General features: G+C 36.4%; 1 protein-coding gene across 4 annotated transcripts in view; it reads left to right on the top strand.

The window, feature by feature from the left end:
- Positions 1-24,633, top strand: part of ADAMTS6 (ADAM metallopeptidase with thrombospondin type 1 motif 6) — a 339,082-nt gene that overhangs the window by 292,904 nt on the left and 21,545 nt on the right. For all 4 annotated transcript variants that reach the window (XR_010157222.1, XM_526907.7, XM_063811175.1 and 1 more), the window contains 2 exons: positions 2,088-2,217; positions 11,149-11,353. Coding sequence is in view for 3 of the 4 variants with exons in the window: in XM_526907.7 (XP_526907.2) it covers positions 2,088-2,217; positions 11,149-11,353 (335 nt within the window). In the remaining variant the exon portion in view is untranslated. The remainder of the gene's footprint in view (positions 1-2,087; positions 2,218-11,148; positions 11,354-24,633) is intronic.

Here is a 24,633-nt window from a genome sequence, read left to right on the forward strand (position 1 = left end):
TTGAGAATGTTTATTCCTTCCTGAGAAATAACCAAGATATGTTATTGAATGCCAGTGTTCTTGTTTCAAGTATAGTCATGTTTGAATGACTTAAAAAAAAATAATCACACTAACCAATAAAAAAAAAATCCCCTGCTGTCCCTGATAGAGGCAAAATATTGAACCAGGATGGATGGATAATCTGAGCCACTGTTGGAGTTGGTAGTTGACTCCTATGACTAATGGTAGAGGTATCTGTCTAGGTGGACCACATGGACCTAGTTATCTGCCCACTGGAATGACACAATGGGGAGATATCCGATGAATATCATGGAACATCTGTGAATGGATCACAACTATGCCTGATGTGAATCATTCTTCCCTCAAAAATTCTAAAGTTTAATAGTTAAAAAATTCCAAACTGTTGTCGTCACATAAACTTCGTTGTTTGGCTTATTTTAGGGGTTGGGAGGGAAGGAATACAATACATACTCTAGGACATTTTGCCAGTAAGTTGTTTGACTATGTTTAAGACCCCTAAGTTTAGGAAAACATAAAAAATGGTTGCAGAAGGTGATCAGCAAGAGCCCTGGGTCAGTGCAAGCAATAAAAAAGACTAACTGCTCACCACTGTCATGGAAGCTACAGGATTTAAGTGTCATGAGCTTGGTGGATTTAATAGTTTGCCCTGTCAGTCTTTAAATTTAAAGGGCTTAGTTAAAGCTAGGTGTGCATAACATGATAACGGAGGCACTCCCACCTGCAGAATTTCTATGATTTAGGGGAACTTGGGGGAAGCATTTGGTGTGTAGCTCTTTAGGTGACAGTTTCTTTCACTGAATGATCCTGTTTCACATATATTTCCCTAATTTGTGATCACACTGTTTTTTTAGGGCATTATTACTTGAAACAACTGGGGAAAAAAAAAAAGAAAAACAACTGAAGGATTGTGTGGGATTAGCTAGGTGTGAAGCTGTGGTTTCCTGGATACTGCTAATGCTGCTTTTACAACTCTTTCTGGGTAATTTAGCCTACCTGTTTATAGAGATGGGGTGGGTGAGTGGGGGAATAGCTTAGTGTGTGCTTTTATTTCTATTGCCAGGAGTAACCTGTTACCGCTATATGATCTGAAACATTTAGCATTGTCTTGTAGTTTGACGTGTTTCTCTTTGATATCTTGATATACCTGTCTGCTTCTTTTGATTCCTTGACACTAAAGAGAAAATGAGTATACATAAAATCTGTTCATCAGGAACATTTACAAATACGAGTGTGTGTTTGTGTGTGTCTTTATATTTTGTGAAATGTGAGCAAGTTATGGTGAATATCTTTGCCAATAATTAATTGACATATATTTAATATTTTATAAACTGTATGAGAATATTTTTAGCTGTGGTAAACATATCACATAGACTAATTTTTTAAAATGAGATAAGTTAATATTTGAATGAACTATGTATGTATGTATTTGACAGTGGTATAATCAACAGGGGTCAACTCTGTTGGAATAAACAGACTAGTTGGTTACAGTCCAAAAGAGGCCCACTGCAATCTCTAATTTCTAAACAATGAATGGGCTTTTAGAGAGATAAATATATAAATGGAAGAAAAAATGAAATGTGTGGATGTGATGTATTCCTAACAAAAACTAAATAGATGGGATTTGTTCTACAAAATATCAAAAAGTAAATTTGTCCCTATTGTTCTATTTTTAAATAAATATACAATCATTGTTTCGCATTGAAATGCATATTTGTACATTTTATTTGATAATATTATTTTGGGAAATTGTAATCTGTTGTTTTGTTTGTTTGTTAAGGGAAGCACGAAGAAGAATTTACAAATGTGAATAAAATTGTTTAAGATTACCAATAGTTTCTTTTCTGGACTTGAAATAGTTACCTTTCTAAATATGAGAAAAATAACTTTGCCTAAAATTTCAGTATAATGACCAGGTCTTCTCTCCATTTTAGAGAAGCAGTCCAATGTGGAACAGATAAGACGGCAGCGATCCAGTGAGGTCAATTCCCCACAGAGGAAAGCTATGCATACCTAACTTAATGGAAGGTAAACTTCTCTTCAATTAATGATGTCCTCCTTTTCTCAAGGTGTCCAAAGACAGGAGGTGGTCTGTAAAAGGTTGGATGACAACTCCATTGTCCAGAACAATTACTGTGACCCTGACAGTAAGCCACCTGAAAATCAAAGAGCCTGCAACACTGAGCCCTGCCCACCTGAGTAAGTAAGGGAAAGAAATGAGAATTATTTTCTTCAGGTGCAAAGAGAAAAACATTATGTATTCATGTTTGGAAATATATTTATATGATGAGAATAAATTAGGCTGAAAAAAGGTAGAAAACATCCTGAGAGGGAGGAATTTTGATGTCTCTTTTAGTGAGCAAAGATTCCTATTTATCCATAGATTTCAGTCATTAACTTCTTTAAAGCAGGAACTTCAATGAATTTTGTTCTGACACAATGCTGGAAATGATCATATTTCATCAATTCTAAAGCACACATCTTTTCACATTTTAGCATCTCTGAAATTAGGATTCAACTTGCAGCTAATGGTGTCTTACTATAATAATTGACATTTTCCCCCTCTCTTAATGGCACATAAAAAAAAAGTCTTAGATGTAATAAAATATAGTGATTTATTTACACTCCTGTCTTTTCTACATATTTGTCCTAAAGACCTAAAGATCTCTTTTTTTTTTTTTTTTTTTTTTGAGACGGAATCTCGCTCTGTCGCCCAGGCTGGAGTGCAGTGGCGCAATCTCGGCTTACTGCAAGCTCTGCCTCCAGGGTTCACGCCATTCTCCTGCCTCAGCCTCCCAAGTACCTGGGACTACAGGCGCCCACCACCACACCCGGCTAAATTTTTTGTATTTTTAGTAGAGACGGGGTTTCACTGCGTTAGCCAGGATCACCTCGTGATCCGCCCGCCTCGGCCTCCCAAAGTGCTGGGATTACAGGCATGAGCCACCGCGCCCAGCCAAGACCTAAAGACTTTTAAAATGGTTTAGAAATACTCTGGAATAGAATATCAGGGCTTTAATTTGCTGACCCAGTTTAAAGTTCTGTTGTTGTAAGGCATCCTATCTTCTGAGTGTTGGGTACAGGCATAGAGGTATACTTCAGTCTCTTTCTGTTGATTAATGCAGCAATACAACTCACTGTAAAGGGATTAACAAGGAGAGAGCCCATTCATTTTAATGATGGTTTTAAATGAGACCTGCTCTCAATGAGCCACACATTATAATCTGTAAGAACAGAAATGTTTCTTGATTGAGCAAAAGGCTCAAGATGATTATGTGATGTTGAGTTGATCACGACAAAAGTAATCTTTGTAGAGATTTTGCCTGATTGAAAACTGCAAGAGAAAACATGTGTGATTGGCATTTCATTCTTGTTTGAGAAATTGGATGAACTGTTATCTGCCTGGTTAATTAATCATCCCAACATGAAACTGATAAGGCAAAAGAGAATAAGCAAATGAATTTGTATGTTCCAAACTCTCTACAACTGGAGAGAAAAACTTTATAATGAAGCTTCTCTAAAAATGACTAGAGTGGAGCTACATAAACATGGAAGTTAAAATACATAAATAATCCATGTCCCAAATAACGTTTAAACCAAGGTGCATTTCTTGTTCAAGGTGCATTTCTTGTTCCAAAGCAATAATGCCTTTTGAACTTCCATTATTTAAAGTCAGTGTCTGCCTGAACATTTGAATCTTAAAGGTGATACTCACTACTAGTCCCTTGAAGAGGTGTAGGGTATTGGCAACCAAATAAGAAGCACAAGGAATCTAGAGTGTTAGTTTTTGTTCTAAGACTTTTGTAATTTTACATTGAGTTCTTTTCAAAATGTTATCACCATATAACTAATCTCTTAAAATCCAGACATGGGAAAGTATCAAAATGTGACCTATCATATGTGTTACAAAGACAAGTTATTAAATTTTTTTCACATTCCTCTTTTCTGCCAATTATTTTTATAAATTTATCTCAAGAGAAACTGAGAAACTGTAGAGCAATGCAATGCTCAAAATCCATGGGCCAATTTTGTCCCTTTCTATGTTTCCAGTAACTTCAGCATATTTTCATGTCATTGTGAGTCTCAGTCTATTACATTAATTCTCTGACATTCAGGATCTTAAGTAGTATATTTGGCATTTGATCAGCCTTTGAAGGCATCTGAGTGAGCCTGGTCACACCCTATTCCATTTTGGCCTAAGCTTTTTCATTTGTTTAAGCTTAAAAGCTTAAATGTCCAATGTCCTTAAAGATTTCAGTTGTTGGTCATTTCATCCCATAAGTTGTGTGTTTGAGTATTACATTGGAGGTTTGTTTTTGTTTTTTAACAGTTTAAGGATAATTGACATATTGATGTACATTATTAAAATTAAGCTTTCTATCTCCTTATGTAGTTCTGAAGTGAAGTTACTTACTTAAGTTTGGAGATGGGGAATGGAATTCAAAAGAAAAGATACAGAGAATATGGGAAAAATAGAAAGTTTAGTCTGATGGTTTTTTTTTAAAGACCTAAATGTAGATATTTAAAATATTACTCATTGTTAGCCTACTTCTCTTAGTTGCTTTTTAATTTCTTCTTTAGTCTTTTGAATTCAGACTATGGAAAAGGAAATTTTAATTCTTCAAAATGGTTATATATGCTTGACTTGTGGTGGGATTACATCCTGATAAACCTATACAAAGTTGAAAACATTGTAAGTTGAAATGCATTTACTTCACCTAACCTACTGAACATCATAGCATAGCCCAGTGCACCGTAAATGTGCTCAGAACACTACCATTGGGCAAAATCATCTGGCAACACAGTACACTGTAGAGTATTGGTCATTTACGCTCATGATAGCGTAGCTGACTGGGAGCTGCAGATTGCTGTTGCTGCCCAACATCTAGAGATACTATTGTACCTCATATTGCTAGGGTAGGAAAGGTTAAAATTCAAAAATTCAAGTAGTTTCTACTAAATGTATATTGCTTTCTTATCATGTAAAGTTGAAAAATCATTAGGTCAAACCATCAAACATCAGGGACCATCTGAGATTCCCAGTTGACATTGGTATTATAGAGATAGAAATCATAGAAAGGCTACTGAATTCAGTAAAACTTTACGAGTGTGAAGAAAGCAGATAGGTTTTTTTTAGATGATCATGTGATAGGCAGATAAGCAAAAAGAAGGAAACAAAAAAACCTATAAACCACTGTTAATACTTTGATGTATATATTTCCAGTATTTTTTCTATGTATACAGAGGCATGTGTATATAAAAAAAATTGTATTATACTACTTATGACACTTTATAGTCAGTTCTCAACATTTGAAACATTTGAAGTCTTTGACAACGTTTAGTAGATATGTGATTGTTTATTTAAATTGGTATTCCACTCTTGAACGATTTTGGCTGTACTTTTTATTTTGATCCCCTGCAATAATGCGGCATTAACCACTTTTGCTTCTGAAACTGTTCTTTATAATTATATATGCTAAATAAAGAAGAAAATAATTTATAGTTCAAATGGAAGCACATGTTAGTCTTTGAGATCACATTGTCCAATTACTTTCCAGAAAGATTGTGTGAATCTATATTCCCATTAACAGTCTATGAGAATGCCATTTTCCTGGAAGTGAACAACAGTCGGTATTATTATTTTAAAAATAATCTTTCATTATTTTATAGGGGAAAAGCCCTGATATCTAATTGCTGTCTTATTTTGCATATATGGGACTGCTGATGGGACTGAACATTTAAAAATTATGTTTAGTGGCTGTTTGTACTACTTCTCTTTTGCCTTTTATCATCATGGCCTGTCCTATTGAACTACTTATCAATACTTCTATTGAAGTATTTATTATTTTGTTATTGATTTGAATGAACTCTTAATGTATTAAGGATATGAACTCTTTTATCTGTGTTCTGAATATTTTTTCCTAGTTTGTCGTCTATTTTCCATGTTATTTATGGTGTTTTGATCTATTTTTACTGATAAAATTTAGAAAATCTTATTTAAGAAAGCTGTCAAACCTTTATTTCTTCATTGGTACACTGTTTAGAAAGGTCTTCCCCACTCTTATACTTTCAAAGTTTCTTTTTTTATTTTTAATGTAAACATTGATCTATCTGAAATGTTTTGCCTGATTTGAGGAAGGGATCTATACTTATTTTCAATTACGATTGTTTTCCCTATACCATTAGTTTAAAATTCTAAATCGTATTTTTTATCAGAAAGTATTTTTTCAAATAATGAAATATTTCAAATGTCTTTAGTTATATTGAGAGAATTTATAAGTACAGTATACAAAAAGGGAGAACAGTAAGATTTGTCCTTATAGAGAAAATGACGGAGGACTAGGAAAAATAGACAAAACAGGCATTGATAGAGAAATAATATTATGTTTATTTGGAAGACTTTGAAGACCCAGAGGAGTCCTTGCTGGGGAAAGTTATCATGTTCATAGCAGCAACTCTTTTTATAAGAAAGAGTATAGTAGTCAAGGTAGTAAAGTGACTATGAATGAAAGTAGTGGGATCCATGACACAGCCTTAAATAACTGGAAAAAAAAAAGGAAAGGAATTAATATTAAAGGATATGATTGGTAAGAAGCTAATCCCCAACCATAAGAAAAAAAAATAAGTTGGAATCCAAAGAGAAAGGCTGAGTTCAGTTCTTACCATGCCGTGTTTTAATAGCAAGAGTATTTCTGCATATGACCTCATGTGAAGAATCCTTGAGTGATAAATATTATTCCTGTATGATACTGTGGTTTTTAAAATTGTGAAAACCAGAGAGGTGAAAACAAGAGAACTATTCATTTTAATAATATTGTGACCAAGAATTTAAAAACATTTATTAATCAACTTCAAGTTGGAAGACACTGTACTTTGGGAGAAATGGTTCTCTTTCCTGAGGGTAATCTAATTGGGCAAATATATACAAAAATAACTACAGTACAAGACAAAATCTGTTAAGTACAATAAGAGAGTTATAAGCAAAAGTGCTGAAGGAAACTTAGGGTGGGAAGAGATTAATTTTTATCCAGTGGCTAGGTTTTATTTAATTGGTATATTTTAAGGTATAATGTTTAATAACCATTATTCTGAGTCATTGGACCTCACCCATGGACAACTGTCATCTCTTATTTTAAGTTTAGAAAAAGATTCATCAGAGTCATCTATAAAACTCCAAAATTTAAGACCTAGGAAGAATCATAGAAATTATTTAGGTCCACTCCCATCATTTCACAGACTGAGGTATGCTAATATCCAGTGATGTTTTTTCCATTACATCAGACATCACCAGCTTTGTAAGGTACAAATCAAATGTCTGGTGGCACTTTGATACATCTAATTTTGCTTGCTTCATTGACACATTCTCAGTTGCTACAACTTCAGAGATGTTTATTATGTTGATTTTTAAAAATTTAGAAAAACCTTGACTGTATAATGTTTAGGGCATACAGTGTTCTGCTTAATATTAGTTTCACTTTCCAATTAGCTGAGAAATGAAAAAAAAATTCTTTTTATTTTTTTAACAACTTTTTGTTTTGAAATTTTTTAAAGTTAATTTAAAATGTAGGAAAGTTTTTTATCTTTGTAAGTAGACAATAGTTTATATAACTGAATTTCTCTTTGAGTAAAGATATTATTGTCAAATTCTGAAGATTTTTACAATTTTGCTATGTTGTGTTTGTAAAAAGAGTTGATGATTAGACCCTTGACTCTGGGACAATTTGATTAAAAATAAGTCTAAAGTAAATTTGAAATAACATTATAGTGGGTACTCTTATAAGTGGTTTTTCTCCTTCTTACTGTTGAGCACATCACAAGTTTAGAATTTGTGATACATGATTAAAAATTGAAGTTCAAAAGGAGAGTCAAGAACCTCTCTCTTAATCCAAATATTTAATATCAATTTATTTTCATATGCTCTGCCATTTTCCTTTAAATTAAAAAGCAAAAACAATATTCTGGTTTTATGATGATTATTTCTTCAAAAATATTCTGGTTTACCAAGGTTGGGGCAAATTTTTTATACTGTCTCTCTTATTCCCTTCTCCAAATTATACTATTTTTTGTAATAATAAGAGATCGGGACTGTAGGTCAGATTACACAGGCTGCAGCAAGCCACTCTTATTTCAGACACTTGAACATGAATCCCACTAATTGTTAATGTCTAATGGCTATGAAGGACTTGTGAAGATAAAGACAATTTGTGTATTGGGAAAAGCTCAGAAAGAAACAGCCCCAGAATTGTTCCAGCTATAACGATTTGGCAATTTATATTCCCAGAGAGAATTTCTGTATTCATGTTTTTGCCACCAAGTCTAGAGGAGGGAAAGAAGACAGAGAAAGAATGCCATCAGAGGGTCAAATACGTGGAGAAGGAAGACAAGGGAAAGCAGTATGTCTTAAACTAGGTGGGAGAGTGGAGAAACTGAGACAAGCAGATGCAGTGGTAGAATTGCAAAACTGTTTAAATAACTAGGGTGTGATTTAATCCTTCAGAGAGACATGGGAAGGGATGATATGATGAGCAATAAAGATGCAACAGGGACTGAGTGTGAAGCCTGAAATGAGAGTTAAAGTCAGAAAGGAAATTGGGAGGGTGATTAATACTTCTGATTTCATATATTCCAAGTTAAAGGCTAGAGTGATACATCTAAGTTAAGTTTCTGAGGAGAGATGGAATGGAAGAGGGGACAAAGAATAAAAAGACAGAGGTGTCCCTGACCCTTTGCAACACTTCTGAATCATTGTGGTTACTCAGGACACCTGTGTTTAATTTGAAGGCCTCCATCCCTCTTACATTATGAGAACTAATGAGATCATGGCTGGAGGTGGTGTGACTGAACTTTTTGTGACTGTAATACACATTTCTGTTTTATCCCCTAATCTTGGTGATGAAATCACTGTTGCAAAGTTGAATCAGAGTTTCACTATGGCTGGCATGCGAGTTATTATTTTCAGTACACATTTTCCTCCTTACCAAAAATGGTACTAACAACTGGGGATCATGTTCATCTGTGGAAAACAGAAAGGAAAGAATATGAAAATTACTTTAAATCTCCCTTGGAAAATGACTTAGAAAAAATGTTTGTGTCAGATTTTTTAAATTCAAAATTAAATCATCATTCTTTAAATGAATTTTAGGCTGAAAATTTGTAGATGTTGATAAAATATAATTTAAATTTGAAAAACTGGCTAACTATATTTCTAAATGCTGGTTTTCTTTATAAGTAAAGACAATACGAATAATAATGAACAAAGGCCAGTGTTGCTTAATTGGCTTAATGCAGTCTCAAATTTAGGATACTAGTACTCTGACTTCACTAAAGTATTATCTTCCGTATACAAAACTGGCACGATGGAGCTATGCTCACAGAAACAGTGAGAAATTTGCTCTTAAGCTTTCCATATTCTTCTCTCTTGGGAGTCTCCCACCTAAAAGCATGAGCATGTTCATTGAGAATAACTGCATGATTTATAATTATGGATTGAAGAAAATGTCTTGTGATCCCGTGCTTGTAACCTATATTTTACTATTCAGCAATGTTAAAATGAATTTCGATTGAAATAGCAATCAATGGGGAATCCAGTCCTGATTCCATCATTGCTCTTTTCATGATTTTGGAGAACTGTTTTCCTAACACTGGATCTTACTTTCTTCTATAAAACAAAGCACAATGCCTTGAACGTAGTAGACATTCAGCAAATATTTAATAAATGAAATACAATATGTCAGTCAAGACCCTTGTTACAGATAACAAAACTTCAACTTGAGCTGGCTTCAGCACATAAGATTTATGTAACACAGCTGAGGGAAGTGTAAGGGGGAACCTAGCTTGAGAAATGGCTGGAATCAAGGACTCACACACCATCCAGGCTTTCTAGCTCCTGTGCATTCTTTGAAATCAGCTAATTTCACTTGACAGGGAACCCAGCCACTGCAGCTCTGAACTCATCATCTTATGCACCTTTGTGACCAGAAAGGAAAGGGTCCCTTTTGCTCCAGTTGAGATATAAAAATTCTAAACCAGAATTCTCATTGATCTGATTTAGATCATGAGTTACATCCCTTAGACTAATTAATGTGTCCAGAAGAGTGAATCCTGCAGAAGTGTTGCAAAAAAAACAAAACAAACCACAAACCCCCTGAAATTATGTATGTGAAAGTTTATGACTTTAGGGTAAAGGTGTAGTATACCTACAAATGTGAGACATGTTATTTTTTTCTAAGACATTTGCATTTCTTTCCACATTAGCTGTGTAGAAGCTGTTTTTAGGAGCCAAAAGGTTGAAACAAGAGATCTGCCTGTTTTCATAGAGCTAGCTCAGAGCTCTGCTCTTGCCGAAGGTGTTTTAAGACTCCCATGTCCTCAGGATGGATACCTGGCCTTCTCTGTCCTTGTAAGGACATTCAAATCCTATCTTCATAGAGGTTTATTTCTAGAAATTGAAAAACAAATCCTCAGCTTCCTTAGAGTGGTTTTAGCATAAAATTTTTAATTATGGGAGAACCTGCCTCAATGTGATAATAATAAAAATACCTACTATTTCTTGTTTGTTATATGACAGACACTATGTTAGAAGCATTCAGTGGTGTGCTGGAGCCAGCTAGTATTGGTTCATAGGACCCTATTATTAGCATATCTTCTCCTGTTCACCTTTAGTATATCAAGCTGGTAGCTTGAAATTGGCCATAGTGAGGTTTTTACACTACAAAAATTGGCAAATGCCACAAATCAGAACTCCCCCACCCCCCTGCCATGGGGAGCCAGTGGTTAAACATTTATTAGCACACCACTGGGAGCTTTATATATAAGACCTTATTTAACCCTCGTGACAATTTTTTTATTGTTATCCTCATTTTAGAATGTAATTAAAAAGGAGAAAAATAAAAGAGGTTTAAAGACATAGTGCACTTGTTTGAACCTGGGTTCTGTCCACACACTACACTTTAGAAAGCAAATGACAGTAAAGGTCTTTTCGTTAGCAGCTCTTTCATTTGCCATTTGTCTTATCAACCAACATTGAAATGTCAGCTCGTAGTCCATCAGTGAAAGTGCCTTCACTTAGCTAAAAATCTCTGGATGCACTGAGGAAATGCTTTTCTGTGTTTCTTCCATGTCTTGCTGCAGGTGGTTCATTGGGGATTGGTTGGAGTGCAGCAAGACTTGTGATGGTGGGATGCGCACAAGGGCAGTGCTCTGCATCAGGAAGATCGGACCTTCTGAGGAGGAGACGCTGGACTACAGTGGTTGTTTAACACACCGGCCTGTCGAAAAAGAGCCCTGCAACAACCAGTCATGTCCACCACAGTGGGTGGCTTTGGACTGGTCTGAGGTAAGGAAATCTGAGGCTATATGTATATGTTTTGAAATGTCCTAACTATCTATCCTAAAGCAGTTAATATTAAGGACACCTGAGCATCTTAGAACTCAACAAGTAAGGGCTGTGTCACAGTGACCATGTTATATTTTATTGCTGCTTGTCAGGAAATAAGGGGTGTTTTTGGGTGGGTAAGGGAAATCAGCGAGAAACTTGTCATCAATTTGATTAAAAATAAGTCTAAAGTAAATTTGAAATAACATTATAGTGGGTACTCTTATAAGTGATTTTTCTTCTTACTGTTGAGCACAAGTTTAGAATCTGTGATACATGATTAAAAATTGAAGTTCAAAAGGAGAGTCAAGAACCTTTCTTACCCCAAAAGTTATTGAAGACCTAGAATGACCTTTTCTAGGATCTCATTTGGAAAGCACAATTTTTAAAATATCTTTTTTCAAGTAATGTAGCAGCCTAATTACGTAACTCTTAGGTATGAATTGTTATCAATTCATTATCACTTACGACATATCTATATCTATATATTTTATGTCTTCTATTTCAACTGTGAAAGAAACATGGAGCTGAAGGTTATAACATAGGAAAACATCAAATTTGAATTGATCATTCCCTTCACTTACATGAGGAAGACCTGACCAAGATAATGTTTTCTTGGCATAGATGTGTACAAAATAGCCTAATAAAATCCAGAGCCACTCAGAAAAATTATCTTATGAAAAATTAGGTAAGAGGTGTTAATTTTTGACTCCTCAGTATCCATGAGACAGATACGTATGCATACTATATAATTTTCCACATCTCCCAAAGAAGGGCTGAAGCCTTCTGTAGTGTGTGTTAAGTGTTAAGAATGAGTACCTTGCTATATAACCAGAGATATTTCTTTCAAGTTAGCAAAACAGGATGCATCTCAGACTCTATTCTAATATATCCTGCCAGAAACATTGTGGTACTTGCTTTGGGTATTTCCTGTAGACCTCATACATTTGTCAAAATACAAACAAAAATATTAAACGTTGTTCTTTAGGAACCTTTGGATGTTACTATTCCCCTGTGAATCTTACTGCTTGAGTGGCCTTATTTTGCTGGAGCACAGGACTGAAAGAAGCACTGTGTTTAAGATGGTACATGGAAGTGGAGATTCTGACCAGTTGTGGTTATCCATGGAATCTTTGGCAGGAATTGGGAGTGTTCTTCCAAGTTTCCTGGCCATAGTCCAGCTTCAGTAATTACACTCTGCCTACCTAAGTTAGATTTTTTAGTTATATATTTCAATCATATGTAGAGATATCCTTGGTATTATTCTGTCAGTGGTTATGGAAAACAGTATGGACTCTTCTGTTCCCTAACGGGATGCATTAACTCCTAATTGATTTGAAAGATAAAATCCATTGATAAAGAATAGACATTCTGCAGAGTTGTACACATGTTAGTGCCCAGGACCCTTATAGAAATCCATAAATATTCATTGGTATGAGAAATTTGTTATGGGAAAATCATAATAGGAGACCTGATGATTGGCTGCCACAGTTTGAGGGCTTCAGGTCAAGTCAGTAAGTTTGAGTGATTACTAAACATACTGGGATAGGCACCATGGGTAACATGAAAGAATCCTGTAAGCTTGGGGAAATGAAAAATACCCATGAAACAACTAGAGAATAATACATATAAGGCAGTGTGTAATAAAACAGTGGATTGTGAGGTATAAATGTATAATTAATATGGAAATTCAGAGCTGAGAAGGGCAGAATAGCCTGGAGTAGGATCAGAAGGCTTTTTAGTTGATGGGATTTAAGCTGAATATGGAGGGGTATAGAGTTGGGAGTAGGGAAGAGAATAGGGAAGCTAGAGAAAGGATGCCTGAAAAGAGAAATGGCTAAACAGAAACACAAAGAGTGGATAATGAAAGCAGTGTGAGAGAAAAGGGTTTGTTTTTAAGAATAAATGAAAGACTGATAGTGATAGGTACTAGGAAGGTTAGAATACAGAACTCTATACTATATCACCCTTCATAAGCCAAAGGAATGCCTTCTGAGAAATTTCTAGAAGAAATTGCTGCCAACTACTAAAATATCAAAACTTCATGTAAGCCTCATTTCACACTGATCTTCTGACCTACACTATTCTGTATCATTATATGTTTTTAAATAAAACAACCACATATAATCACCTTGAGAGATAGCTTGTGTATATTAACTGATATGCTTCCATTCCCAATGCTATTTTAAAGTTTCCTTCAGAATTCAACTTCACATAGGTTGATCTTACCCCTCTATTAGAATTTTGATTCTTATCTATCCAGTCTTTGAAGTGACTCACTCAAATGGCTCTAAGAGGCTCTAAGGCATTTTTGGAGGCTGCCTGAAGATGTACATCTAAGCTGAGGACACTTTTAATCGCATTTCTGCAATACTCTTTAACATGGCTGAGTCAAAGCTTAGGGGCAAAAAATGGTGCTGAGGGGCTGGAGTACACATATGGGGACCACTACCTCAGATAAAGCATTGTCCAAGGGAGCCGCTGTTGTCTTTCCACAGACAGGAAACAATTCTGGGATAAGCACAGGTCGAAAACTGCTGCTGTTACTGTCTCAAAATTTCTAGTTGAGCACCATCTTTACCACTGTCATCATCCTTTGTTCAAGAGGAAAGATGGTTTTTCCCCACACTGTTACTCCTGTTTATTTCCCCAAGGGGGTATGTGGGGTGTGTTTACTCTCGCGCTTCCATTGCCTTAGTTTACCAGGCAGCCCATCTCTTTCCTTCCCTAGATGGGTTAACAATAAGTAAGAATAAATAACGTTAAATGAAATAGATGTCTGAGTAGCTATTGTGAACAAAATGAGAACAAGGAGCCTGTTCTTCCCAAAGGAATGGAACACCTCCCACTAATGAAAAGAGAAGGTCCCAGCAGAAGAGCAGGTGGTATTCAGTCTCTTTCAGTTAACCTTTGGCAAATATTTCACACAATTTTTTTGACACACCCATGAAAACCTCCCCTTTCTGCCCCCTCCCCACTTCCAACTCTCAGCTGTCTGAGCTCTGCTAATCACAAGGGTGAGGTTCAACTGGTGAAAACATATTGCAGCAAGAGGAATTTGCCCTTTGACCCTTTCCTTTTCTCTGCCGGCTACTCTAGTATAAAATTTCCATTGTTGTAAAGCCAGCGTCAGTGAAACCCACCCAGTACTTATGGCAAAAGGAAAAAAAAAAAAAGTTAAATTACCTTGGCGGAAAATGGCTCATCAGCAGCCTTTTCTGGAACTAATGAAGCCACAGCTTTCGCATATCCTATAATCTGTACTTGGGATCACCCAGGCTATTTGGACTTTAAATAGTTTTCTGTTTTTGCCCTCACTTGGCAAGTAGCTCTTGAAAGCATTGCTGCATACTGTGGATGGGGTCCAGCAGCCCTAACCCATGCTTTTGATGTATCAAAATGGTTTATTTGACTCCTATAGAATAATGCCCATTGAAAAAGATACATTTCTTATACTTACTCTTGGACAAGTAGGTAACTGGCATCTTACTCAACTGACTTTATAGTACTTATATTTAGATAGCATTACTTACGGAAGATGGGGAAAATCTACCTACAAGGGACTGTGTTTTGTTTGATAAGACAATTGTGTCAGCACCTTGCATACTCCTAGGTTCTACTCTGGTCCTTTGACTAAGTAATTTAAACCCATCTCTCCAGGGAGAACTCAGTGTGACCCCGAAATGTTGATGTTTCTGTCCTTTACAAGTGAGGGCCAAATTGTTTTCCCTGGTTGGTTTCAAATACTTTTTCTGCAAAATATATTTTTGCTTCTTCTTAATCATGGAACATTAAGCTGAAGCATAAATGCATCCCTCATAAAAGTCACTTCCTGTGTCACTGAGATGAAAACAAAAAACAGAAGGTCTGGTCGGATTTTAAATGATCATGAGATTCTAATTATATGAATAAAGAGGAAAAAATAGGCATTTACCCACATAAGGAGAAATAATGAGAAATAATTTTACTGAAGAATAGACTGACCACTAGTCTTCTAAATTTTATAATATCTTCTACCCTGCTACCTAAAGGTTTATTATGAGAAAGAATGAGATGAATTTTGATGTTTATAACTATTCTTTGATCTAAAAAAATTATTATTGAACTAAATATCCCAATTTCTAATTATTACTAATAGATTTTAATGCACACTCAAAAGTTACGCAAAAACATACTCTTTGCATGGGTATAGGCTAATGATTATCTCTGGAGACTGCTCCGAAGCATTCATAATTAAATTAATGTCTATACATTACATAACATACATGTCTATACATACGTAACCGTGGCTCATCTTGCTTTTCTAGAAATTTTTATTTTTTTATTTTTTTATTTTTATTTTTATCTTTTACATAGCTAAGTAAAACAGAGGACTTCAGATGGACAAACACATTGATAGTAGTCCCCCCTTATCCACAGGGGACATGTTCCAAGACCCCCAGTCGATACCTGAAACTGCAGATAGTACTGAACCTTATATATACTATATACTTTTTTCCTATCTATACAAACCTATAATAAAGTTTAATTTATAAATTAGGCACAATAAGAGATTAACAACAATAATAATAAAATTAAAATATTATAACAGCATACTGTAAAAAGAGTTCTGTGAATGTAACGTCTCTTTCAAAATATCTTTCTATACCGTACTCATCTGTTTTCAGACTTCAGTTGATTGTTGGCAACTGAAACTGGAAAATGAAACTGTGGATAAGGAAGGGATTCTGTATTTATCAGTAGGGTAAAGAGGGAAAAATGAAATTTAGGCTCAAGAAAGCAGAAGGAATAAGTAAATATAAAAACAAACTGAGGACTTCTCTGCTTGAACATCTCTGACATAAGGTCAGAAGGACTTGCTAGAGTTCTACTTAAATGAACCAGGTTAAAGTGGCATTTCTGTGCCTTTACTATTTTTACAAGCAATTTTTAAACATTTAATTTTATAATCACCTGTAAGAAGTACAATATTTGCAGAGAACAGAGTTGAGACTCTGGCTGTAGACATGTAATATTTGTGGCTGGATCTGCAGGGTTCAGGTGTAGTGTATTCACTGAGTAACAAATGTGACAGCAATGTAGTTTTCAGTCATTCACTGTCTTGAAAATCTGGTTGATTTTCAGTCATTTTCTTGAAAATATGGTTGAAAATCTCTGTACCTCTGTTACTATAAGATAAAATATCCTTGGCTAAAATGGTGAATTTTGAGGTGTAATTTTTCTAAAATGATTTCTTGCCTAAGTAAATGTCATTATGTGTTTAGCTTTACACATAACTGCACATTATTCTACAGAGGGTTAGTCTTTGTGCATGTATCTTTCAGAGCTTTATTTTTAGTAGGAAACTGCCATCAGGATTTGTTTCTACCTCTTAGCATTTCAGTTTCCACACCTATAAAATGGAGATGTAACAGTACTCACTTCATGGAGTTTCTATGAGGATTAGGTAGATTATTACATGCCAAGGATTTAGAACACTACTTGACACAATAAATATTGTGCTGCTTTGTCTTCTTATCCTTCTTTTTTTTTTTTTTTTTTTTTTTTTTGAGATGGAGTCTCGCTCTGTCACCCAGGCTGGAGTGTAGTGGCACGGTCTCGATTCACTGCAGCCTCTGCCTCCTGGGTTCAAGCAATTCTCTTCCTACCAAATAGCTAGGAGTACAGGCACGTGCCACCACACCTGGCTAATTTTTTTTTGTATTTTTAGTAGAGACAGGGTTTCGCTATGTTGGCCAGGCTGTGGTCTCAAACTCCTGACCTCATGATCCGCCCACCTCAGCCTCCCAAAGTGCTGGGATTCACAGGCGTGAGCCACCGCGCCCAGGCTTATCCTTCTTATTATCAGTCATATCTGGTTTGGTTTTGGTTTGGGTTTCCTGGGGACTTCTCAGATGGAGATGAATGAATTGTCTTTCTTCGCATTCTTCATCTCCCCTAATTGTAAGCACGACCTGGCATATGATTTTAGGAAAGGCAGCTAGATACTACTACATTCTTAAAATAATAACAGAAGCTTCTTGCCACTGGGAAAAGTTATTAGAATAAACAAGAGATGTATGTCCCAGACTTTAATATGCATACACATGATTTTAAAATGTGAAGGAGGCAGGGGAGTGGCACAAGTGCATTTGTCAATGAATGCTTCTGTTAGAAAACTAATCATAGCCTCGAAATACAAAAACTGAGTTCCGTATACATCCTATATGTTTTTGCCTAGCATGTGGATGAAGTGGCCTTGTATCCTCTTGTACTTCACCTCAACTTATTCTTATAATAATTCATATTTACTATGTATTGTCATGAGTTTGTTTCTGCCAATACTAAGAGCAGCCTGTGAATACAATAATAACAGAGAAATGGATAATGAGTAGGCCCTAAAGTATGGGTCACAAGGCCTAGGATTTAGTTCCAGCTTTACCATTTGCTGTTTATCCTTAATGAAGTCTCTTAAGCTTTCCTCATCTATAATAATTCTTAAAAATTTGTTTAATAATGTTTAATATTTGAAAATATTTTCTGAACCGTTCATCTTTAATGAAATGTAAAGTAGTATAGTAGTGTTTTTGTTACCAGTGATAATATTAAGCTTTAAGAGAGTGGCAGAAATCCTCTTAAGTCTTTGGTTTGAACAGTGGAGGAGACTTGGCATGAAGTGAAGAGGATTAAAACAAGTGGAACAAGTTCAAGAGATAGAAATGGACTCGACACAAGTGAGGCAAGCTCAAAGACTTGGATTAGGTCTTTATTCATTCTACAGAAATTATTGCATGCCTTGGTTTCTTGAAATGTAAGTGATTGTTGTATTAAATTAGATAATACATATAAAGTACATAGTACACTGCCTGACATCCAGAAAACACTTAGTAAGAATTAGTATTAGAATGGCTCCACCATTTAATATATATGTGACTTTTTACCAGTCACTCTAAGTTTCTTTTCTCATTTTAAAAACAGAATAATAATTGCCACCTCATAGGAGAGTTGTAAGGACTATATAAATTATAGCATTTAGCACACTTGGTATATACAGTATTTATTAAATGACAGATGCTATTAGTGGCAGTAGTAGTAGTAGTTACTGTAGCTGCAACAGCAACACTATTTGCTTTGTGCCTGACACTGGGCTAGCACTGGAGAATATTGGAAATTATTTTATATGGCTGACATATAGAGAGATGAGCCTCAAGAGGTAAGTAGATCCTTACTACTGTGGGGTACTAAGCATATATAGAGTTTGAATTTTTATCTTGAAGGCAATAGTAAGCCATTAAGGGATTTTTTTTTAAATCAAAATGCAGTATAATTGGATTTGTGCTTTAGAAAGATCCCTCTGACTAAAGTTTAGGGAGTGGATTTGAGTGAGGCAAGAGGAGGAAACAGGAGACCTACTAGAAAGCCATTACAAAATTTCATATGGGAAATGATGTTTGTCTGAAGTAAGGTTAGTGGCAGTAGAGATGGAGAGAAATCAACAGGTGTGAGACAGATTTTGGAGTTGGATTAATAAGATCTAGTGATGGATTGTAGGGGTAGAGTGAGGCAGCACCAGGTTATGAGGATATTGATTTGGCTATGAAGAGGAATAAAAGGAATCAGGAATTTCTCTCTTGATCTTCACTCCCTAACTAAAGCCTCTTCTCGAGCTACACTGAAAAAATTGTGTTATCCCCTTTCAAAATGCATCTTAATGAAACCTTTTCTAAGTTGGAGGAAATGCATTCTGTGATTATATTCATTGTGATAAAGAGTTTGCATTGAATCATTGATGTTCATCTGAAAAATTTGTTAATATTTTTCTGTCTTTCTATGACATACTCCAGGCTCAAAGAGTGCCCCTAACAAAATCCATGTGTGTACATGTGCACGGTGTTCACCTGGATAGCCCCATCCACAACTAGTACATCTTGATTTACCTAATGGTAAATCAAAATTGTCATCTTTCCAGATAAAGAAGAGCATATATTTATCAAGTGTTTACTCAGAGTCCTCAGCTGGCTCCTGGAGGATGTGTGTGTTTGTGTGTGTGTGCGTGCACATGTGTGTGTTTGCATGCACACAAGCATGCAAAGATGAAACAAATGGAGTAATTTTAAGGAGCTTATAATCTAGTAGAGATGAAAAGACATGTAAATACATAATTATAAAACAGGCTGATGGTGTTAGGGGCACGATAATTTATGTGTTCTACATCCACTTATATGGTACTTTTAACATTAATCTGTGTTTCCATGTCTGTCTCCTAAATAAGACTCTGAGCTCCTTGAGGGTAGAGACTATTTCATTCATTTTTTTTTTCTGAAGGTGGACAGGATTCTTTTTATTTTTTATCCAAGTAGCCTAAATGACAAAAGACCAGTATCCACATTCATTTCCACACAGTCCTAATTCATGACAAATGTACTTATTTTCTGCCATATAGCCTCTTTCCTAATTAAGAGAACCACATCCTATTCCTAAGTTATTACTATTAATGACAGCACAGGTATCAAACTTCAAGGTGACTTGTTTGGGCACCCCTTTTTCTTTTGTTTTGGCTAACAACTTACTTGTATCATTTATGAGCCCCCACCAGTCCTCAGTCCTTAATCTTATTTCACAAACTATGGTCATGGGAGGCTCAGATGGGTCATAAGACACATCAGGTTGGTCATTTCCTGGGCTACATACCTTGTATAGAATAGCATTATACAAACAAGTTCTTTTTAGAGTCCTGGTACACTTATAATAACCATAAAATAATAGGACTGTAGCAACTTTTTGTCCTACCTCAGTGACTTGATGTATACACTGGAAACAGTCCTCAGTCTGAGGAAGGTCAGTTGAAGTCCTTACTGTACAAGTCCAAATTTTAAGGAAAATGAGTCCCGTGATGAGTTTTCTCATGCTTCGGCCATGCGTGGACCAGTCAGCTTCCGGGTGTGACTGGAGCAGGGCTTGTCATCCTTTTCAGAGTCACTTTGTAGGCGTTGGCGAGGCTCCCGTCCACGTACAGCTCACAGTTTACTGATGTTCAAGGATGGTCTCGGAGGTTGGGCCTGCTAGAATAAACTGAGTCCAACACCTCTACACAGTTATGTTCAACTGGGCTCTCTGATACCGGGAGCAAGGTGGTGGGGTTTAGGGTGTTGCAAACTTCAGTGGTTATGCGGGGATTTTCATATAGCAAGCTTTGGTACTTGGTTAATCTGGCATTTGTTAACCAATGATGTCCTTTGATAGTCATTAAAGTTACCACAGTATGGTGGCCTTTATATTCAGGTTTTGCCCAAGGGTTAGTTTATCTGCTTCTTGTGCTAACAGGGCCATTGCTGCCAGGGCCCTTAGACATGGGGCCAGCCTTTGGAAACCCCATCTAGTTGTTTTGAGAGCTAGGCCACTGGCCTTGGCCAGGGCCCCACAGTTTGGGTTAAAACTCCAGCTGCCATTTTTTTCTCTTTCTGACACATAGGGTGTAAAGGGTTTTGTCAGTTCAAGTAGCCCCAGGGCTGGGGCCGACATGAGTTTTTCTTTTAACTCATGAAAAGCTTGTTGCTATTGGTTATAATAGATGTAGTTTATCCAATCTACATTTTTATTAACTGTCACCCACCAAAATATTGACTCAAATCCTGCCTCTATTTGATTTCAAGCTTTAAATTGATCTGGTATTCCCCGTGGGACTCCAATTGCATCTAAATAGACGTGAGAGTTGAAAGACCCATAAGGGGCTTTTCTCGCACGATGTCTTCTTTTTCCTCCCTCTGGTTGATGAAATGTCAGGGTGAAAGGGATAGCTAATTGGACTAAAATACAAGTGCCACTCCAGTTATTCGGCAGAGTGCCCAGTAAAGGTCCACCACAATACCATCACACATCAGCTTGGGGATGAACAAGAGCCGACTGATTGATAAGCTCTTGACAATTCTTAAGCTCACTGCATCCCTTCAGGTCTCCAAGGAAGCTAAGTTTCCTCCCTGTCGTGAGAGACACGAAGTGAACTTAGTGTTGGAAGAGGGAGGCTGGATGGCCCTCGGGGACTGACCTGCAAGGTGCTGGACATTGGGATATAGCAGAGAGAGCTTGGCACGACTTATTACTCCAGGTTGTGGAATCCTGGAAGAGAGCTACCATGCAGCCCACGCCTGGTCGACTGGAGGACCACCTTAGTGGAAAGGGGACAGTCTGGGCCTCTGGCCTGCCATGTGCACAAACATAATAATTGCTTTTGTTTAACGTGCAGATGGAATATTTGATCGACTCCAACCAGGCAGTTGCATCTTGTTATCCTGTTTTAATTGCGAAAGTTTAAGTCTTTAACTTTTATGATCCTCTAGTAAAATGAATGTATGATTTTAGGAAATTACAAAAACTGGTTGGGGCAGTCCATCCTTGCTCTTTAGTGGTCCACAGAATGTTGGACCAACTACGGCATAAAAGCTCTACATTGGGGGGCAAGAATCCTGGTTGACACTGGGGTCTTTATCAAAATTTCCCTGGATTAAATGGTCCTAATTTACTAATGCCCAGTCTGAGAAGAGTCAGGAGGGACAGAGGTACTTTTCTGAAGTAGAGAGCTGTCTTTGACTTGGCAGGTCCCCACAGGGTATAACAAGGCAAGCATTAAATGCAATAGTTTGAGGCGAAATTGACTTGGTTATGTTAATAACTAGATGGTCAGCAATAGAGCGAGGGAAGAAGAAAGAGTAATAGAATAGATGAAAGAGTTAAATTTTTCTTAGCTTTAGTTTGGTAAGGTTTTCCCCTGGGACTGTGGCCCACGACTCTGGAGGTGGGGGCGCTTTGACTCGGGTGTGATGAGTCCATCCCTTTTCCGCTCTACGAACGGCAGTCTCAGTGGTTAACAGCACAAGGTAGGGTCCTTCCGAGGCTGGCTCGAGTTTTTCTTCTTTCCACCCTTTGATGAGAAGGTGATCTTCAGGCTGGTGCTGGTTTACTGGAAATTCTAGGGGTGGTACCTGTGCTAAAAGACTTTTAGTTTTGAGGGAAAGGAAAGTGGAAGATAAACCAAGTATATAATTTCTAAGAAATTGACCTTTTGTTTTAAATGTGGGGACATCAGCAGTGGACTTTATAGTCCTTGGTGCCTTCTTACTGAGAAATTTCCTTTAGCACCTATTTTTATTAGTTTTTAGACCAAAGAAGCCAAACACCATTTTATATCTGACAGTGCTTCCTGTATGATTTTTATACCAGATAAGCTAAATTTCACCTTTTACTGTGCTATTACTGTGCTATTAATGTTAAACTTAGTTTTAATAAACTTTGTAGACATTTATTCAATTTTTAATGTCAGACCATAAGGTAAGATTTTTATAGACTCTTTTTAACCTTTTATAATCTTTGTTAAAGAGCAGGTTAGTGCTTTAAGAAAAACCCATTGTGTTTTTACTTTAATGTCCAGTTCACAGAAAAACTGGATGATACCCCTTTAACTTTAGCCAATATGTTTACACACAGAATTTTCTTTACAATTAACGTTTTGAAACTTGCTTAAATCTTCAAAACAATATATATTTTTTAACCTTTTAATGTAGGTAAAAATTTACATTGTTATGCCTCCTTATAATCCTTTTACCAAAGGTGTATTTTACTTTTGCTTATACAACTTGCACATAAACTGTTTTGTTTTACATTCAGGAGGCCTAGTTACTTTTAAATTATACAACATTTCTTGCATAAATTCTTTTTTTAATAACATTTTTTTCTTTCACGACTTTTGCAGACAATTTTTCGACATGCCTCAACTTTCTGACTTATTACAAACATTTATTTCTTTAAATAACCAGTTAATTTATTTCAGGACAAGAATTTCCCATATAACACTCTTTTTACATAAATTCTGCACCCCCCTTTTTTCCCTTTTTTTTCCGAAGATGATAACCATTCTTTTCCAAAGCGAACTTCTTTTATGTCTGTGGACTAGACTGTCTTAAGGCCACAGGATTAGAAGTTACTATAATACATGTTACACTGTTAACTTTTAGCAAACTTTACTTTTGTTGAAAACCTTTTAAGTTTGGGATTTCAATTATCCTTTGCTATTAATAAGACCTTGTTCAGTCCAAATTAACTTAGAATTGGTATAGATGTTTTTTTTTTTTTTTTTTTCCTTCAATTACCTGGGAGGAACCATCGATTGTCCTGTCCTGAAGGGAGTTCCTCCTAGGTCTGGTCAGACCTTTGTATGGTAATTAAGATTTAGATCCCCTGTAAGGAAACCTGCTGGGTTAAGGGAATTTTCAGTGGTTAATGTTAAATCATCCTTTTTTTTTTCCTTAGGATACTTCTGAACTGGTGAGATGTGCTCACAATGAGGTTTCCTCTAAAAGTTATTTTTTTTACTTTCTTCTGTTAGCAAAGCAGTTGCCTACAGATTGAATGCTTCTGGGCCATCCACAGGTTACTGGGTTAAGGATTTTTGATAGGAAGTCCTCAGTGCTTTCGGGAATACGCCCTTGTTTACACTGACAACAAAGTGGTATTAGAGTGTTACAGGGTTACGGAGAATACCTTTAATTATCAATTATAGGTTTTAAATTTACCTTGGCTTTTAAAGGAATAGGGCACACTGTTTTTTTTTCTTAACTTCTTGTATATTTCTCTCTTTCTCTCTTTCTTTCTCTCTTTGACTTTCTGTCTCTCTCTTTTTGACTTTGCTTTTGCCTCTGTCTCTTTCTGCCTCTCTGCCTCTCTCTTTCTGTCTCTCCTTGACTCCCTCTTTGTCTCTCTGTCTCTTCCTCTCTCTCTCTTTGCCCCTTTTTCTCTCTCTTTCCTCCTCTGTCTCTCTCTGCTGGTCTTTCCTTGTCTCTGCCAGCCACTTATGCTGCTGTTCTCTCAACCACTGGTGGGGTGTGGGGTCTAAAACCAGCTGTAACCAAGGGTCTATGTATGGGAACTCATCTGGGTGCCCTGGCTTACAGGTTACCTTGTGCCATACCTTTGAAACAAGGGACCTGTCCAGGCTTCCTTCTGATGGCCAACCCACCTCTAATGCTGGCCAGTCTATTTCACACAAAGTTCTAAGTTTTCCTGGTGTCATAGTAACAGCGTAATCTCCCTTAAATCCTTTCTTGAAAATTTTCAACATAGTTCCTAGTGGGGTGGGCTTACTTTGTGCCTGACCCATGCTTCTTCGAGACAAAACACCATGCTCACACCACAAAACAAAGAACGAGTAAAAAGGGCACACACACACACTTTTACAGTTTACACCAAACTCAGAATCAAAACCAAAATCA

The sequence above is a fragment of the Pan troglodytes genome, chromosome 4 (genome assembly GCF_028858775.2).
Source record: "Pan troglodytes isolate AG18354 chromosome 4, NHGRI_mPanTro3-v2.0_pri, whole genome shotgun sequence".
NCBI lineage: Eukaryota > Metazoa > Chordata > Mammalia > Primates > Hominidae > Pan > Pan troglodytes.